At 36.3% G+C, this 18,129-nt stretch overlaps 1 protein-coding gene across 1 annotated transcript; it reads right to left on the reverse strand.

Annotated features, from left to right (window-relative positions):
• Positions 1 to 1,223: 1,223 nt before the first annotated feature.
• LOC107809963 (bZIP transcription factor 16) lies at positions 1,224 to 12,082 on the reverse strand. Its single transcript, XM_016634672.2, has 13 exons — positions 11,733 to 12,082; positions 10,520 to 10,635; positions 10,212 to 10,268; positions 10,042 to 10,116; positions 7,237 to 7,326; positions 7,080 to 7,139; positions 6,811 to 6,980; positions 5,647 to 5,701; positions 3,778 to 3,814; positions 3,397 to 3,686; positions 2,694 to 2,771; positions 2,493 to 2,618; positions 1,224 to 1,997 (listed from the first exon to the last, which is right to left on the reverse strand). Exons 2-13 carry the CDS (start codon positions 10,592 to 10,594, stop codon positions 1,884 to 1,886), a joined length of 1,227 nt encoding a protein of 408 aa, XP_016490158.1. The 5' UTR covers positions 10,595 to 10,635; positions 11,733 to 12,082; the 3' UTR covers positions 1,224 to 1,883.
• Between the last annotated feature and the right edge of the window lie 6,047 nt (positions 12,083 to 18,129).

Below are 18,129 nucleotides of genomic sequence, written 5' to 3' on the forward strand. Positions count from 1 at the left end.
AAATGTTTGTTGATATTTCTTAGATGGCTAATATCTTTAGATTGAAAAAGAAAAAATTTAATCCATGATTGCATTTGGACCTCGTAGGTCTTAGCACGCCTACAAATCACTCATCAATATAATTGAAGGATACTAGCTTGGTCCAAAATGTTAGGCGATTTGGCGTCAAAACAGCACGGGCTAGCCAGTTTTCGGTCTGATCATTCAAAAACAGCGAGCGTTTGTCAAGTCATTGAAAAATAGCCACTATTTTGCTGCAACAAAGACCGGTCCAGTAAAATATACTGGAGTTCCAGCAGTATACTGGAATTCCAGTATATTATGTTGGAGTATTTTCTGGATTTTGAACAGTGCTTTCGTTCAGATTTATCTTTACATAAAAAGTGGCTAAATTTCAATATTTTTTGAAACTGTGGCTATTTTTGAATGACCACTTATAAATCTGGCTATTTTTTAACTTCTCCCAGATTTGGCAAACTGAATTTGTTTCAAAATATTGATCGTATTATTTTTAGAAAGAAACAAAAAGTCATTTTTTTTTCCAAATATATCCTTACTGCCTTAGTTAGAAGTGCGTTAATTAAATGAGATGTTTAAGAAGAAATAAAGGCGGTTCAGACAAATACTCTTCGGATTAAGGCATTAAAATATTTTTTTCAATAGGCGTGCAAGAACCTTAAAAGATTATTTAAAATGCATTAGGAGACAATAATAACAATAACAACGGTCCAGTAAAATTTCACTTGTAGGGTCTACGGAGGGTAGTGTGTACGCAGACCTTACCCGTACCCCGAGGGGATAGAGAAGCTGTTTCCGATAGGCCCACGGCTCAAGAAGACGAAAAAAAACAATATATCAATACCATCAATAGAAACCATAAAAAAAAAATAATAGTATCAACAGAACCAGAAAATAGATGAAAAGCAAAACAATAACCAGTAGATAAAGCCCGTCACTAAGAGTAACGAAAGAGTAATGTTTACTCAACATAAACTACTAACAGTCTTAACACTCTGGTGCGCTATAAAAATATGCATAAAATGCATTAGGAGAGTGTATAGCATTTTCTATCTTTTGCTCTTGGTTTGGCCAGATATCAACCATCTGTGCTATTTGAAGTTTCAAATACATTATTTGGGATCATTAAAATGTCATTATCAACAAATTTATGAGTTATACTGCTTTCTGGGAGAAGGAAAGATTCAAGCTATGGCTGCCCCTCATTAGTTCCCAGCTCGGGAAAAATGTTTCATAATTCAATTAAACAATCCTCAAACAAGGACATGCAGAAGAGAGATTCCTAGGGAAGGGGGAACTGAAAATACTAAAAGGGTTGAAATACACACAAATTGTATCAGTAGTTATTACTACAAATATTTTTTGACCTAACAAGAGGCTGAATAAAAAATACACCCATAATCCACAAGAATCTATGGAGCGCGGCAAAGAACCTTGGATTCAGCTTTCGTCACCTCAGTGAATCCTACTGCCAAAACCCGAGTCAGAGGCACTGCCAGCGAGCAAAGAAGCACTTTTAGTAACCAAAACAAAAACCCCATGGATCAGCATTTGGATCAGTACTGGTCAACCATATTAGTAGATACAAATTTGAGGAAAAAATAGACATTTCCCTGCACACTGCTGGAACAGAACCACTGCGACGATCACATTCTCTACATATTATCCAGGTTTCTCGACCATAAAAGATTGGTTCAACAGAGAAACGATGGACAGTGTTGGACATACAGATCCTGATAACACTAGCATGGTGACCTTTCGCGAGTTATAAACTACTACTCAATGCAGATCAAACCCTTGCTATTACAAAGTTTGTTAGGTTAAGCTCCTAATCATTAATCCACATTACTGCAGCCAGAACGTCATTAGCTACCCTGCTCGGACTCCTTTTGTGAAGAATGCTGGGCTTTTTTGCCCAGAAGTTGGTCATCTCGACTAGTTCTTGGATCATCTTCCCCTGGAACTTCCCCAAGTCTCTCCTGCAAAGTCAAATCCAATGACTTAAATAGCATAAAACTTAGGGATAATTACCTTATTGGGCCGCCCTCCAAAATAGTAGCCGGAAAATGTAAATGTTTTGTATATTAAGTATAATTATACATATTATATACATATCAGTGGCTAGCGGCTGTAATTAATTTCACCCAATGGGACAAAAATGAAAAAAGGCCCAAAAAATTACTGCCTCCGATTCAAATATAAGTAATTTTTGCAAACTGAATTTGTTTCAAATATTTGACGGGATTAGAAAAAAAAGTCAATTTATTAATTTTTCCAGATCTGCTCATATTGTTCCACCAGTGGAGTATTAATTAAGTGAGACGCTTACGGAGAGATAAAGGATTAGATGTACTCCGTCCTGATAAACATTTATAATTTGATCTTTCATCCTTGGCTTAACTATTTACTATGTCCTGAACTTCATTATTTATTAGTGTGTATTGGGCGAACCGAAGAAGGGTAGAGAGAGAAACCTTAAGAGATGCATTCTGAGCAAGAAGTTGCTCATACTCACTCCTGATACGACTCACTTCAGCTCTAAGAGAGGAATTTTCTTCCCTTAGAACTTCAGCACGCTGCGCAAGTTCATCACACTCTGCCTGGCTCACAAAAGGCGAAGTGGAGTCAGGGTTAATTATGATTGAAAAAGGAAAAAACTGAAGGATTATTTGTACCTGCTTTCGTAACCTAGATCGACGAGCAGATTCCCTGTTGGACTGTTTTCTTCTCTGCCGCTTAAGCTCCCTTTCGTCCTGAATTCAATCGCAAAGAAAAGATCGTCAGTGACAATGCATTAACTATCCAGAAAGAGAAGAAACACTATGTTAAAAGAGACATCCTCAGTTAAAAAGGAAGAAAAGCAGAAAATTAATATGACAAAAATGGTTGCGGAGAAATCAGATGATCTTCTAGGTGCTCAACACTGAGCGAACGGCAAGGATGACACCTCATTAGAAGCCCATTTACTTCGCAATTTGATCAAAAAATGGAGTTGTGACGCTGGGATCTTGGGTAGAGGCAGGGTGATATTTTAGTAGTAAAGCTTATGCTTCTGTTCAACACATAATGACTGAAGTAAAATAATAGAATTCATGGAGATCTTGGACTCTGGTGTTCTCCTCCAACTCCGTATCCTAACTCAGATCAAACCATCCCATGCACATATATGTGCATTAAGTCATCAACAAAGCCTATATCAGTGTGAATATTTTAGTCCATACTTCACTCATGTAACTAAAACACGTGCTCTTTTAAGTGTGTTTTATGTGGACATAAATCATAGTTATCTACATATGTGAATCTAGCTGCAATAGACTCGCTTACAATTCAACATACAGAATCATGAGTTCTTAACAAATGGAGAGACAAAAAGGATACCTGAATCCAAATATGTGATTGAGCGCTATCTCGTGATCCAGCAGCAACCAACCCTCCAGCAACTGAAGCAGAAGGTACATTTCCGTGTATTGCAGGAATAGATGATGCGGTGGCAGCACCCCAGTAATCCATACCAATATTCAAGTTGGTTGTGGGTCCAGGAATACCTCCCGCCGCAGCAGCTGATATCGGGGCGATTGCCATAGTTTGGTTAATCATTGAATGAGGAGCGCCGCCAGTCCCTCCATTCTGGGAACCATGTGCAGCATTGCCATTTTGAGATGTGTCAGCTGTAGCAGAGACATCATACTACTTTTCCATCAAATATATTCATCGCCAAAATAGTTACCACATATTCAAAGCAAATTCATATCACCAGACCTGAATCTTGCCCGCCTCCTGAATTCATTGGTGACTCCTACAAAATCAATATGACAAACAATCAGATACTGGCTCGACGAACCAAAGGACATACTGAAATAACAATGAGTTAGCTTTTCCCTGTAATACACACACGCACACGCACACACGCATAACTGACTATGAGGGTGTTTGGCTAGGCTTATAAGCTGGTCAAACTGGCTTATAAACACTTTTTTGGCTTATCTACGCGTTTGGCAAATACCTAAAGTGCTTATGAGCCAAGTGCTTATAAGCTAAAATCGGCCATAGGTCATAAGTTGGTCACCCCCAACTTATAGTTTTTTAGCTTATAAGCATTTTTAGTTTGACCAAGAATTTTACTAGTTTATCCTTAATAATATTTTTTAATTCACAAAATATTTTCCCTAAATAAATTTTCTAACTTTCTTTTCATTCCATATTCGTTGTTCATCCTTTTCTTTACAAAGAAACTTTTTAATTTATAATATTTTGTAACTTTTTTAAGGATATTTTAGTCATTTTAATAAAAGAACAACTTATTAGTAGTTTTCTACCAAACACATCAATTGATTATTATCGGCTTCAGCACATCTTTCCAAACACTTAGAGCCCGTTTGGATTAGCTGATTTGAAGTAGCTGATAAGCATTAGGTGCTGAAAAACACTTTTAAGTGCTGAAATTGATCTAATAAATAAGCAGTTACGTGTTTCGATACAAGTGCTTAAATTGACAATAAGTTGTTGCAGTATTTGATTAAAAAGTGCTGATAAGCTCTTTTTCTGTTAAAATGACTTAAATAACCTTAGAACTGTTTACACTTGTAAGGGCGTAATTTCTTCAAAATTTTAGATTCCAGATCGATTCAAATACAAAATATTCTATTTGTCATTTTATTTTAAATACAACCGTGCTTAGCTAAGATAATTTTTATGATAAATATAATTTATTTTATGATAATCATATAATCATAAGTTATAATAATTAATAAATTGACAAAAGTTTCTCAATAAAAAATAAACCTAATAGGACAAATTATTTGAAGAGAAACAAACACTATCTTCATCACCACAACACTTGGAAAGCAATACACCAAAAATTTGATATGTCCTCATTTATTACATACAGTTCAAAGATTAATAAACAATCACATAGATACAAATATGCAAAGGAATAGAGAATTTGCTTCTATTAAATAGTCAATGAGAATTGCAAACTTGAAGGGAGGGAGGGGGGGTTAGGTTGAAAAAATACTTGAGGCAGTGAGCATTGATGTAGGAGTTTTGTTCTAAAAGGGAATATTTTAAGGATACAACAACAACAACAACAACCCAGTATAATCCCACTTAGTGGGGTCTGGGGAGGGTAGTGTGTACGCAGACCTTACCCCTATCCTAGGGTAGAGAGACTGTTTCCAAATAGACCCCCGGCATCCTTCCCTCCAAGAACTTCCCACCTTGCTCTTGGGAAGACTCGAACTCACAACCTCTAGGTTGGAAGTGGGGGTTGCTTACCATCAGAGCAACCCCTCTTGTCATATTTTAAGGATAAAATAATAAAAATCTTGGTCAAACTTAAAGTGCTTATAAGCTAAAAATTCATAAGTTGGAGGTGACCAACTTATGGCTTTTGGCGTATTTTTGACTTATAAGCACTTTTAACTTACCAAACAACTAAATAAGCCGAAAAGTGCTTATAAGCTTAGCCAAACACCCTCTATGTTGAATTGTACAAAGCACAGACAAGCCTGAAGCCATTGCTTTAAGATGGAAAGCATGTTTATCATACTTCCCATAAACAGGAAATAAAAAACTACCTTCTACCATATAATAATTGAAATAAAACAAAATACATCATACAATACCCACATTCTGAGAATTTGCGTCACTTCCTTCACTTGACCCTTCACTTCCACTCTCGGCACTACAAGTCCAACATTGGCACAGGTCATAAGTCTCATGAACTGATAGGGAAGTATTTAGGCTTGACAACTCGAAATACTTTAAGCAAAAAAGCATTCTCACATGGATAGAAAATATCATGATTAGCAACAAATATATTAATATATCTGATACTCCAAAATATTTCTGTATTCAACCTAACCAATAAGTATATTTTAGATTCCTGGACAGCAATTATCTTGCTCAGCAAAAGCTAAAAAGATTGCAAAACAGTATGTATCAGAAAACCATACATGAGAAGAACACATCATTCCAACCGGAAGCAGAGGCGGCGCTTACGCCTTCAACCCCGAAAGGATCCAGGATTTAAACACTATGGATTCAACTTTTAAGGTTTTTAGCATTGAACTCATTATATTTTTAAAGTTATGGATTCATATCTACTATTTTTGCAATTTTAGTGAATTTTTACAAATAAATTTTTACTCCGCATCGAAAGTTATGGGTTCAATTGAACCCGTCGGTAGAACACTACATCCACCTCTGACCGTGACAACTGTAGATAAAGAGGCTTGTTTACAACACTGCTTATTCCAGCCAACCCTTACGGCATTCAGGAAGTGCTAACAATAGCTAAACTGGGAAATATGGAGCATGACTTACAACCATCTGATGACTAGAATCCGCTCAATCGGAAATGCATACTAAGTAGAGTCCACAAAACCAAGAAGTCACATTTGGCTTGATTTACATTATTCAATTTATAAAAGTCTCAGACGAGAAGATAAGCTGAAGTTGATCGACGAGAAAAAATTAATAAGGCAATTTGGACTGTAAGTGCCCAATTAATCTACTTTCGCTGTAAGTGCCCAATCGGAAATGCATACTAAGTAGAGCCCACAAAACCAAGAAGTCACATTTGGCTTGATTTACATTATTCAATTTATAAAAGTCTCAGACGAGAAGATAAGCTGAAGTTGATCGACCAGAAAAAATTAATAAGGCAATTTGGACTGTAAGTGCCCAATTAATCTACTTTCGCTGTAAGTGCCCATTTAATAACCATTCTAAATTCTTCTGCTTATATTATAATTTCCAATATTCTGAGAACTTTCATATTATGCATCATACCTTTTAGAATAGACTCCATTGGCAGATGCTCCAGATGTCTTACCAGGTCCATTGTTCTTCCCGGTGATCATATTCAAACTACCCAAGCTTCCCTTAGATCTCTTAATGGGCAATTTTTCCTTTCCCTCGGATGACTTACCATCTACTTCAGCATTACCAGGGTTGCTAACCTGCATAAGGAAAAATGAAGGAAGCAATATGAGAACTGGAAACTTAAAACATTGATTACGTGGACAAAGTTATTCAACACATTCAGCGTAGGTACTCACTGCAGCTTCAGTGACACCATTTGGGGAAGCCATCGCAAAAGGGCTGAAAGGGTAAGATCCCTGATTAATTTGGAAAATATCAGTTTCAAGTTAGCAAAATCAGAACTGAGATGCATATAGTTAGTAAGACAGTAAACATCAGGCAACAAGATTATACCGGAGGCATTGATGGATGAGCATATATGCCGCCATGGGGATACATTGCAACGTATGGATGTGGTGGAGTTCCATAGGGTGGCATAAATTGCTGAAAAACCAGCCGCCAAAATTGTTAAAGAAATATTTTTGTTTTTTTGACAAGGTCAAATTTTATTAAAACAGTATCGGGCTGCTACTGTGAAAATACAGAGATAAAATAGAACCACAAACTGCGTAGCAACTTGTAAAATAGAACCACAGACAAAAGCAAGGAAATATAAACCACAAAAATCAGATTAAAAGATAATCCATACAAAAGAAATACTAAATTTTGGCACTATTATCCACATGCTTGAAGATTCATCAGAATAATCTTTACACTTTCACAATCCATGGAGATGGAGTAAAAAGAAACCAGCAGAATTGTTGTACAGAAGCATCATTAACTTATTCATCAAGATTTCAGAAGAAAAATTGAGAGGCTTTGATGATGACTTGAAATAAAAGCCTCAATTGCTCTTGTTCTCGGTAATCCTGTAATACGAAATATGCAGTCTGGAATAAATTTTCATCCTTTCAGTTAACCATATTAACACTTGTGAAACGGTGAATGCTATCCAAAGAACTGCTTGAGCGAGACCACAGAATTTATACCAAGTCTTTTTCTTCTTGACAATTTAGGATCAGTACAAGTCATTGGCAACTTAGCAAAGAAAGCTATGTACATTCCACACATGAAATTTTCAGGAGGCACACATCTGCACAAGGTGGTAGCAAATTGACACATCATATTCTTCAAAATGCACGAAGCCAGCAAGTTTTGCCGCTTGAGACTCGAGATTAGTCATACTCTAGAAAATCATGCAAGTAGAAATGTGCATAAAGCAAACAACATAATTACATATTTTCATGATATCCAGATCCAAATGCAGAAGCGTATGATGAAAGCATCGCTTGCAAAACACACAGATGCAACAGAAGAACCACCTTACCTGTACTTATTTCTTTTGATAGTACCATAATTATGCTAATTTCACAATAAAAAGATAATAACATAATGAAAGAACGCCATAGAGATCTATCATCAGTCACTTTTTCCCCTATAAAAAGCATTAGACAAGCTATTACATCGTAACAACCTGCTTTATTCAATTTGTGCCAGCTATGCTGTAGTAGCAAAGGTTAAAAAAACGCAGTCTGAGCACTTTAAATTGCTTTACTGCTCTTCTCTATGTAAGTGACAATTTGGTACCACTACAATACCTTTGAACTCAAATTAGAAGAAGAGGCGGAGGGGAAAAAGAGATTTAGCTTGAACAACAAGCCATATAGCTCGTTTTAAAGCATTTAAAAGAGAAAGACAAGCTGCTTTATTCAGGTTGTGAAGCAATCGCTCCAAGCGAACTCAAGAAGCTGCTTTACAACCCTTTTCTAAGTGAAAGGTATCTCCTGCTAATTTGACACAATTTAAACATATAATCTATCCAAAAGGGATAATTGTACTTTTGGTCCCTCATTAACAAATTTCAGTCTAGGTCTCAGTGAAATCTGAATATTTGACATTTGATCGATAGTATTATATGCTTTTTTAATGAAAAGTTTTCTTAAAATCAGCTTTTTTTACTCTGAGGAAACAAGTTTACTGATTTTGGACTTAAAATAAAGAGTCAAGGGACAAAACTAATTCTCTCTTAACATAAAAGATAAGTCATCTCATGGTTAAGTTTAAAAATACAATAAATTTTAGAAAACATATTAGAGGAAGGGCCAAATGCACAATCCTATTAATTGAACAGTAGATGTGTTTATTTGCATGCCACAAAGACCAAAATTGGAAATTACCAACATCGAATACTAAAACCACAATCTAATACATCTTTGACCCTATTTAACAGGTTCGAACCTCAAAGCTCAAACCTTTCCCATAATTTTAATCAAGTTTATGAACCACTTCGATATATTATCTATAAGCACGCCGATTAAAAGACAACTGAAGCATACCGCAGTCTTTCTCGCTTAAATTAATTCAACGCACCAAAAAATAGCTTAAGCTAAGAATGCTTCTATAACTAAATTCATAAGCGATCAGCCAAGTAAAGAGAATGCTGATAAAAAACGGGATTTATAATGTCCATAATAGATTCCTTCCTCACCAAAAAAGGGTATCATCTCGCAAATATTTATTACTCCCTCCATTTCAATTTATGTGTCTTACTTTCCTTTTCAGTAAAAAAAAAAAAAGGCAGCCCGGTGCATTAAGCTCCCGCTATGCATGGGGTCTGGGGATTTTGATGCCACTTTCTATATTTAGTAACTCTTCAATTCCAACATCCTACATGGCATGTTTAAGACCACACGATTAAACGGCATTTTGATACATCGTAAGGCCATAAGATTCAAAAGTCTTCCTTACTTTCTTAAACTCCGTGTTCGGTCAAACTACGACACAAAATGAAACAGAGGAAGTAGAAAGCATAGTATCCAAGCCCATAAACGAATCACTAGCAGACAAGATGAAACCCCAAGAATGAGTTATCAGATCATCATAGAGCCACACTCATCATAAACAAATCATGAAAGAGTGAAATATAACGAACTTAAATCATCTCTTTCTTTTTTAACTCTTGCAGACCAGGGGGTATGTAATTGAATCAATACGCATTCTAACTAGCTTAATGTAATGCTTCTTGATTCAAAAGTCAGAACCTATCCTGAAATCCGTGTGCTGATACTAGCTTATTGTAATGCTAATTAGATCGGACTTTTGAAAGAAATTCAAAACAGCATGTGAATCAGAGCCACGTCATATGTGAAATTTCCATACCTGAACTCCCCACATATAAGGGTGTGCTTGAGGACTTGATGCCATAAACCCATGTGGAGGCATAGGAGAATATGCCTGCATTTTGATCATCAATGTCCTTAGACTACCAACAAAGAAATGCCAATAAATGAGGCAAAAGGCTGAGAAAATATGCTACAGAGAAACCATACCTGAAAGCCAGACCAATCTGGATTGACTGAGCCGGCGGTAGTAGTAGAAGCCTGCTCCTATATAGTGCCAAGAAGCAAAACACATTAATTGGTGGGATGATTAAAAGAACTCACACAAAAATACTTGTTCAGGGAAAAAAATGGTTTTTTGTTTTTGGTACAAAAGTTCTATTACTGAACACCAAGCCAGTACCAAAAGTATGTCAAAGTTGTTTATATGTCTCAACCCGCGTCATCCACTAACATCTATCAACTTTACCAGTTATCTATAGAACACACAGTATTCTCTCTTAGCACCAACCAGTTACCTGTGAATTGGGAGTCTTCGGCTCTTTTGCTTCCTTTGCCTCCTTTGAGGATTTATCCATCTCACTGCTACCCATGGCTCGACTGCACTACTACGTCAAAAATTCCTCAAACCATTCTGTCGTGCACATACACATATATGCATCAAAAATTAGTTTTAAATCACTTTCTACCTGATAAATATTCTACACATGAAATTGTCAAAAGTAACCGAATAGACCAAAAGTACCACAGATCAACATAGACAAACACAGACAACAACAAGTCAACAACAGCAACAACTACACCTCAGTCCCAAACTAGTTGGGGTTGTCTATATGAATCCTTGCTGACAACTTTTCTAACATTTAAACTCATCTAACGTGAGGATTCATCATGAAACTGGTTAGTTTAACGCTGGCTGCCCGCCTACCGTAACCCGGGCTCCATAAAATTGTCAAACATCACCGGATAATTGGAATTAATCGGCGATATTCACCAAGCTCGAGTATCCATTCAAACAAATTCCCTATTAACTTATAACAATCTCCCAACTTTCAAAAGGAAAACTAACTCGCAAAAGCATAAAGTTCAAGTCAATCAACTAAGCCTCAATCCAAATCCTCCACTCCATTGTACCCATTTTTGAATACTAGAAAGTCCTTCATCACATAGAAAGACCTTGGTTTCACATAGATAAAGTAAAACCCTAAAAGGGTTGCAGTATGTCAACAGCCAGTATAAACATAGTCCATTTTATGAATCCACATACAGAACAACATTATGTAAAATGGAGTCTTTCCGCTGCTTCATAACAATAGATTTAATAATACAATACAATTAAATTAAGTAACAATCACAACCAACATTGTATTTAAAATAACAATACAATACAAAAATGGACTCCACATACAGAACAACATAATGATCCAATCACACCAAATCCATCATTACATAAAATGGGATCCTTCAGCTGTGTCACAACAATGGATTTAATAATACAATTTAAGTAACAATCAAAACCAACATTGTATATAAAATAACAATACAATACAAGCTGTAACACGGTTGCAGTAGGTCTACAGCTAGTGTAAATATAGTTCATTTTATGAATTCACATACAGAATTATGCAAACATAAAGAGAAAAAAGCAACCCAAAACACCCAATAACAAATTAAACATGAAAAATAATCCAAAAGCCACAGAATCTAAAAAATGGTGAATTTGTTAGTTACCGTGGAAATTAAACAAAGACTAGTGAATCTTGAAGAACTGGGTCAGCTTTAACTGCAGTAAAACTCCAATTACAGCCAATCCCAGTTTAAATTACAGTACCCAGCTGGTAAACCTCAAAATTAGAAGGAAAAAAATAAAGATTGAATATAAATTGGGGTTAAAAACGACCAAATAAGAAATCCCCAAATTTTGGGAAATTAAGGAGGTAAATTTGGAGAGAGAAAAATTGGGGACAAAAGTGTGTCGCTGTTCCGAGGATTTGCAGTAAGAGAAGGTGAAGTTTCGATGGCTTTGTCTTCTTCTGTTCGATTGTGTTGATGATTAATTTTGTTGATTGTTTTCCGTGGACTTGTTTCAACGGCTCAGATTTCTCTTTAATAAAAAAAGATGAATTAGTTTTACAAAGATATTAGAGATTTTTTTTTAATTATACTAACCAAATATTATTAGGAGAATAGTTTTTTTATAGTATTTTGTTAGAACTGAAAAAATGGTGTGGATTTCAAGTATTTGCAAAAAAATTCAAAACTTTCTTTAATTGAGTTGTAAAAAAAAAAAAAAAAGGTAACAACAGTATGATCACGAGTTTACATCAATAAGATCAATCGAGAGTCAATCAAGTTTGACTGATATTGTTTATGAATTTGACTAGCGTTGACTACAAATTAATCATTACTTTCGAATTTTAGGGAGATTCAAGCATGAATTCTGTCATGGGCTGCTTTCCACACATGCCCCATGACCCCTTGGCCGCGCCCCATGGCGGCCTAGCAAGCCTCACAATGCCTAGCGCCATGGTCGGCCCCGTGGTCTTGGCTGCGCCAATGACAAGCGCGCATGTGCCTCTGTCGCCCCACCGATGCATCTCGCCAGCGCCCAAGGGCTGGCCAATGACAACAGCGTCGCGCGCCCTGACAATGCCGCGCGCGCAGATCCTGATGCCTCGCCAGCGCCCAGCTGCAGGCCCATTCCAGCAGCGCCTCGCGCACAGACCCTGATGCCAAGCACCAGCGCCCAGCCTCATGCCAGCACATCAAGTGTCGCGCGCGCCCACAGCAACGCGCGCGCAGACCCTGACCCGCAAGACAAAGATGCTGCCATCGGACTTAGTTTTTCCTTGTAATAATCTAAGTCCTTTTCATTGTAATCATAGACTAGTTTTCATCATTTTCATTTCAGTGTGCTTCTACAGCTTTATTAGGACTAGTCTTGTAATGTTGGTTTATTTTTTTTAAGCATTATTAAGGGGGACCAAACAATCAAACATTTCAATCAGCATTTTCTGGTGTCTCTCCCCTCGACACCACATCATTGTAATCATCATTTTCAGTCATCAATAAAATCATCATCAGCATTCAAAACCCAATTCTCTCTCAGCTTCCGCAATTGCTCACGACATTGGTTTTCCCGCACGGCACTGACAATCTAGTCTAGCGTGCGGCGAGGACCTCATTGGCGGACAACAACCGACTGACATCGGTTGCTTAGCCTTACGTTGCCCTTCCAAAGATCATCAGGAAGACGTTGCGTAACAATTCACACGCCCTACTAACTTTGCAACTCCTTTATTTATAAAAGGGCGGTTTTAAAATTACTTCATCTTTGGGTTCAAACCTATTATTTAGCTAATAGTATAATATAATTCCTTTTTACCTAGTTAATGATGAATTATTAATGAAAAACCCTCTTGAAAGAGCATTCCTTTGCCAGCCAAAGCTATAGGCCGTAATTATTACGGCATGATCCACTGATGTTTATACATATATTCCGGCAATAATTTTTGGTACTAAATATAATTGGAATTTTTTTCGTTCCTATACAATATTTGAAAATTATTTACCAAAATTATTTTAATTTTGTATATTACTCTTTCTAAATAGGGATTATTTACAAATTATATACATTCCACCTTAAAGGGCTCTCAATTCATTATTAGTGCATTCAATCAAGATATTTAGTTACATTTTTTTCTTTTTATCTCTCCTTTCTCTCATCTTCTCTCCATATCTAACTTATATTTAGGGATTTCTGTTTGATAATTATTTCAAAATACATCCGTCAAAGCCATGAGATATTGCTGAAGTTGTCATCTTTCTTTTTTAGGTCTTCTTTCTTTTGCTGGTGGATTTAATCTGCGTCCTCAGCTTGCTTAAGGCTTTCCAGTTGACTGAAACCTGAAATTAAAACCCTGATCACAGTAGGAAACCATCAGAAATGGTGTCGTTTATTCAGAAATTCTCATTAAAACGAAGAACATTGGGAAAAGGGATACAAAGAAGTACTTAGAAGATGGACTTTACAACCAGGAGAAGGTAATGTCTCCAAAAGCAGGCGACGAAAAACCTACATCGAATGTTCCAGCTGAACAAAATTTACTATCTCCTCGGACTTCAGATAAGATAAAATCAACTGGGAAAAGAACAATATATGGTACATCAACATGCAAATTAAAAATAAATTTCGTACAAATTTAATGCAAAATTGATTATCTACAACATACATAGTAAAAGCAAATTTCATACAACTAATTATATATTATACGACTTATTTACAACTTATCTACAGCTTTCATACATTATTTCTACCCGGTTAAATATAACTACAATATAAATACAACTATAATATCATACAACTTAAATACAATTATTATACAAAATATCTTTTGTATATTTTGTATCTGATTTGTATATATTTTGTGTGTAGTGTGTGCTTCTTCCTCTCTAAAATTCCAATCAAAACTTACTTTCTTAATACAATTTTGATACATATCAACAACTTTATGTAAAAAGATAGTATTGATAACTTAAATACAAATTTTATACAACGATTAATACATATACAACTATTTTTCAACTTTCATACAATATTCAAATAATAATAAAAAAATATATATATATATATATATATATATATATATCCATCAAATCATCCACTAAAGGTACTGTAAGCACGTGTTTTTTCCCCTATATGAGAATTACTCCCAAAAATTCAAAAAATAAAATAATTTTTTGTTTGTTTGCAATTGTTGTGAGTTTTGTGTTATTTTTCTTGTATTGTTTGCATTTGTCTGTGCATGTTTATTTTGTAAATTAATAAAAAATATAAAAATACATTGCATTTGCGTTTAGGATTTAAGTTTACAACTATTAGTAATTAAGTTTGTTTTACAAGAATAAAAATTACAAAAATAGGCATCTTTTGCATTTTTAGCATTTAATGTCCAAAATGTGTAATTTTATTTTATTGATGTTTAATTTTGGGTGATAATTATTATTAGAAGTTAATTAGTATTTTAAGATAATTTTGGTTTTTATAATTTAATTTTAACATTTTAGTTTTATCAATAAGTAAAAGAGAGAACAAAAAATAGACGAAAATCGGATTGGGCCTCTTCTTCAATTTTAAACCACAGGCCCAAAGATACCCAGCCTTCCACTACGACCCGGTCCATTTCGACCTGGGTCGACCCAGTCCGTCCCATAACCAAACCACCCGCCCAACCCCTTTTCTTCATTTTCATATCCCCCCCCCCCCAAACCCTAAAACCTATCCCCCCCCTTTCTCTCCTTCTTCTCCAACTCCCCAAGCTCCCCAACCATGGCTACCCCTTCACAACCTCCATTGTCCACCAGCAGTCCACCATCGTCCTCCAACACCCACGAAGCCCAAGCCATGAACGACCTCCCCTTCAGCTTCGTCTTCTCCATCGCACGAGCTGCCCAGCCTCCATCGTCGTCCTCCTACTCCAACGACCACCCCCTTCTCGAGCTCCCATGGCAGCCTCCATCTTCGTCAACACACTCACACACACAACAACACACACACACAACAACAACAACAACGCATACACACACACAGCCCTAGTCATCAACACCGCTCGAACCCCAATCCGCCATGGCTGCTGCCATCTTCTTCGTCTTCTCCATGTCTAGCTCAAGCTCGACAATGGCTGCCCCTTCACCTCCATCTTCCTTCAACCAATGACCAGCCATGAACGACCCCGCTGCCACTGCTTCGTCTTTGCCACCCAGCAGCACCATGAACGACCACTGCCATCTCCAAGCTCCAGTCACGAGCGCAGCCTCATTCGTCACAGCAGCTCGCCGCTGCTTCACCTCCATGGCTAACCCCAGCTCCACCACGACAGTATGTCATCGTCCAGTAGCGTCGCCGTAGCCCGTCGCCTCCAGTCCAAAACGAGACTCAATCATCTCGTTTGTTCGAGCTTTGGTCGGGGTCACACATACAGGTCATGCTCAGTCGAGTTCGTCGAGTTGCAGTGCGTCGAGGTTTCGTTCGAATCCGGGCTTCAAACTAGTAGGTTTCCGTTCTTTTTCTTTTAGTTTTCGTTTAGCAAGTTCATCTTCCGCTCTTTTTCTTCGTTCTCTGATTGTGTTTGTGTTTCGATGGTTTAGTTTGAATTCGAACCCGGGTCTTTGTTTGTATTGGAGATAATTTGTGTTCATTTTGTTTGAAGTTTGTTAGTTTTTCGTCAAGTGATTTAATGTCGAGTGTTTATGTGTTGGTCCTAAGTTTTTGATTTAGTTTGAATCATTCATCTTTGTTATGATATTGTTTGATTTAGTTTGAGTTTAACTGATGATTGAGTTTAGTGATTTGAATCTGTTTAGTTGTTCCGCTTAAGATTTATTCGAATTTGAATAAATTTGTTTGTTATTGTTGTTGAATCTGAAAGTAGGTTTGTTGTTAAAAAATATTGTTTAGTCAAAATAATTCCAGTTGTTTCTTTGTTGTTCATCATTTAGTTTGAATTTGTTGATTGAATTTGATTAAAAATTGGTTATAGTTGCTATATTTTGGTTAATTGATTTAGGTGAATTGGTTATAGCTGATGGGGGTAGAACGGTAATTTTACTAATTTCAGAGGGGTATTTTTGGAATTGAAAATTTGAGCAATTGTTTATTTTGAGTGCTCCGCCCACTAAGCATTAATAATATTAAAATAGTACATGGTGGGGACAAGACATAATGTAGTAGAGGAATAATATAATTGTTTAAGTTAGGCATGGGGGACAAGATATAATGGAGGTGATAATGTATTTGTTTAATCAGTAATGGGGAACAAGACTATGGTAGTGGATTAAAAGGGGATGAATGGAAGATAGTGGGATTTAATTTAAATAAGGAGAGTTTGGCTATAAAATAGGGGGCTGGACACAAAATAGGCGGGCTGGATATTGAGAAAAGGAAAAGAAAAATTCCGAAAATAGAGAGAGAATTCCGAAAAATATTGAAAGGGGATAGGGGATTGGCTGAATATTGAGAAAACATTTCGAAGGAGATTCGAAAGAGAGAGTAGTATACACCCGATATACAATCTGCATACACTAGATATACAGAGAGGTCAAGATTTAAGAGTTAAACATTAACTGGTCTTTCAATCTAAAAATGATTCACTTTGTTTCTGCCCATTGATTGTTTTTGGTGTTTCGGGATTTTCATTTGATTTGTTTCCTTGAGTTCAGTTGGTTATTTGCTACTACTTCACTGGTTGTTGCTGGATTTTGGCTCGGTTTTTTTAAATTTGTCGTTGGGTGTTGCTGTTGTTGTATGCTACTGCATTTCTGCTGATCTCCTTTTCTTTTGCTTCCAATATCAGGTACACAACTGACACGCTGGTTATTATAAACTGAAACATGAAGCATGAATATGAAATGAAGAGTTGAAGTTCTGAATTTATCTTAGTTATATTCTGGATTTTATTTTTATATGTACATTATTTAGCTTCCTAATATCAGAACCATGTAGTTGTTTAATATATATAATGGAACATCTGACAGTAGCTTAGTGGACGAATTGTCTATGTATTGCTAAAAAATAAATAAATGGTGTAGTAACTTTGTCCAGTTAGTTCGTTATTGTTGGATGGTTATCATGTCTCAAAAAGCATGTTAGCTGATTTAGACTATTTTTAAACATTCAACAGTTAGCTCATTAAACGAATAAACCGTTTCGGAACTTGTATGAATATTCTTTAGCTAGATACTATTGGTTAATTTCAGCATGTAAATGGTTTAGGATTAAAATTAGATTGCCAAGTTTTTTTTTAATTTGACAAACTGTGAGCATGCCTAGTATAATGTAACTAGGTAGTAACATGTGAATGAGATGGCCCAGGTCCAGTTTTGTGCCATACACGTTGGGCCTGGGTCCACGTTGTCCAATGGACTGTCCATATTATGTTTACATTTTGATTTAACAAATTGCGTTCGGAACCCGACTATAACAACTCGTAAGCATGTAAATAAATTAGGACTTTTTCTCTTTCATTTTTTAGAGACAAATTTAATAGAAAAGGTGTGGGCACTTTAAGATTATCCTTTTAAAATAAATGAGATGAGCCTTGCCCAATAAAACGCACAAATTGCGGGGCCC

The sequence above is a fragment of the Nicotiana tabacum genome, chromosome 5 (assembly GCF_000715075.1).
Source record: "Nicotiana tabacum cultivar K326 chromosome 5, ASM71507v2, whole genome shotgun sequence".
NCBI classification, from domain to species: Eukaryota; Viridiplantae; Streptophyta; class Magnoliopsida; order Solanales; family Solanaceae; genus Nicotiana; species Nicotiana tabacum.

Bases quoted from the DNA above. Each gene is read 5' to 3' on its own strand.
- LOC107809963 (XM_016634672.2), bottom strand. From the start codon at position 10,594: ATGGGTAGCAGTGAGATGGATAAATCCTCAAAGGAGGCAAAGGAAGCA. The intron at 10,117-10,211 runs GTATGGTTTCTC...ATCAAAATGCAG, and splicing joins CAGATTGGTCTGGCTTTCAG to GCATATTCTCCTATGCCTCC. The intron at 5,702-6,810 runs GTATGATGCATA...TTGGACTTGTAG, and splicing joins AATGGAGTCTATTCTAAAAG to TGCCGAGAGTGGAAGTGAAG.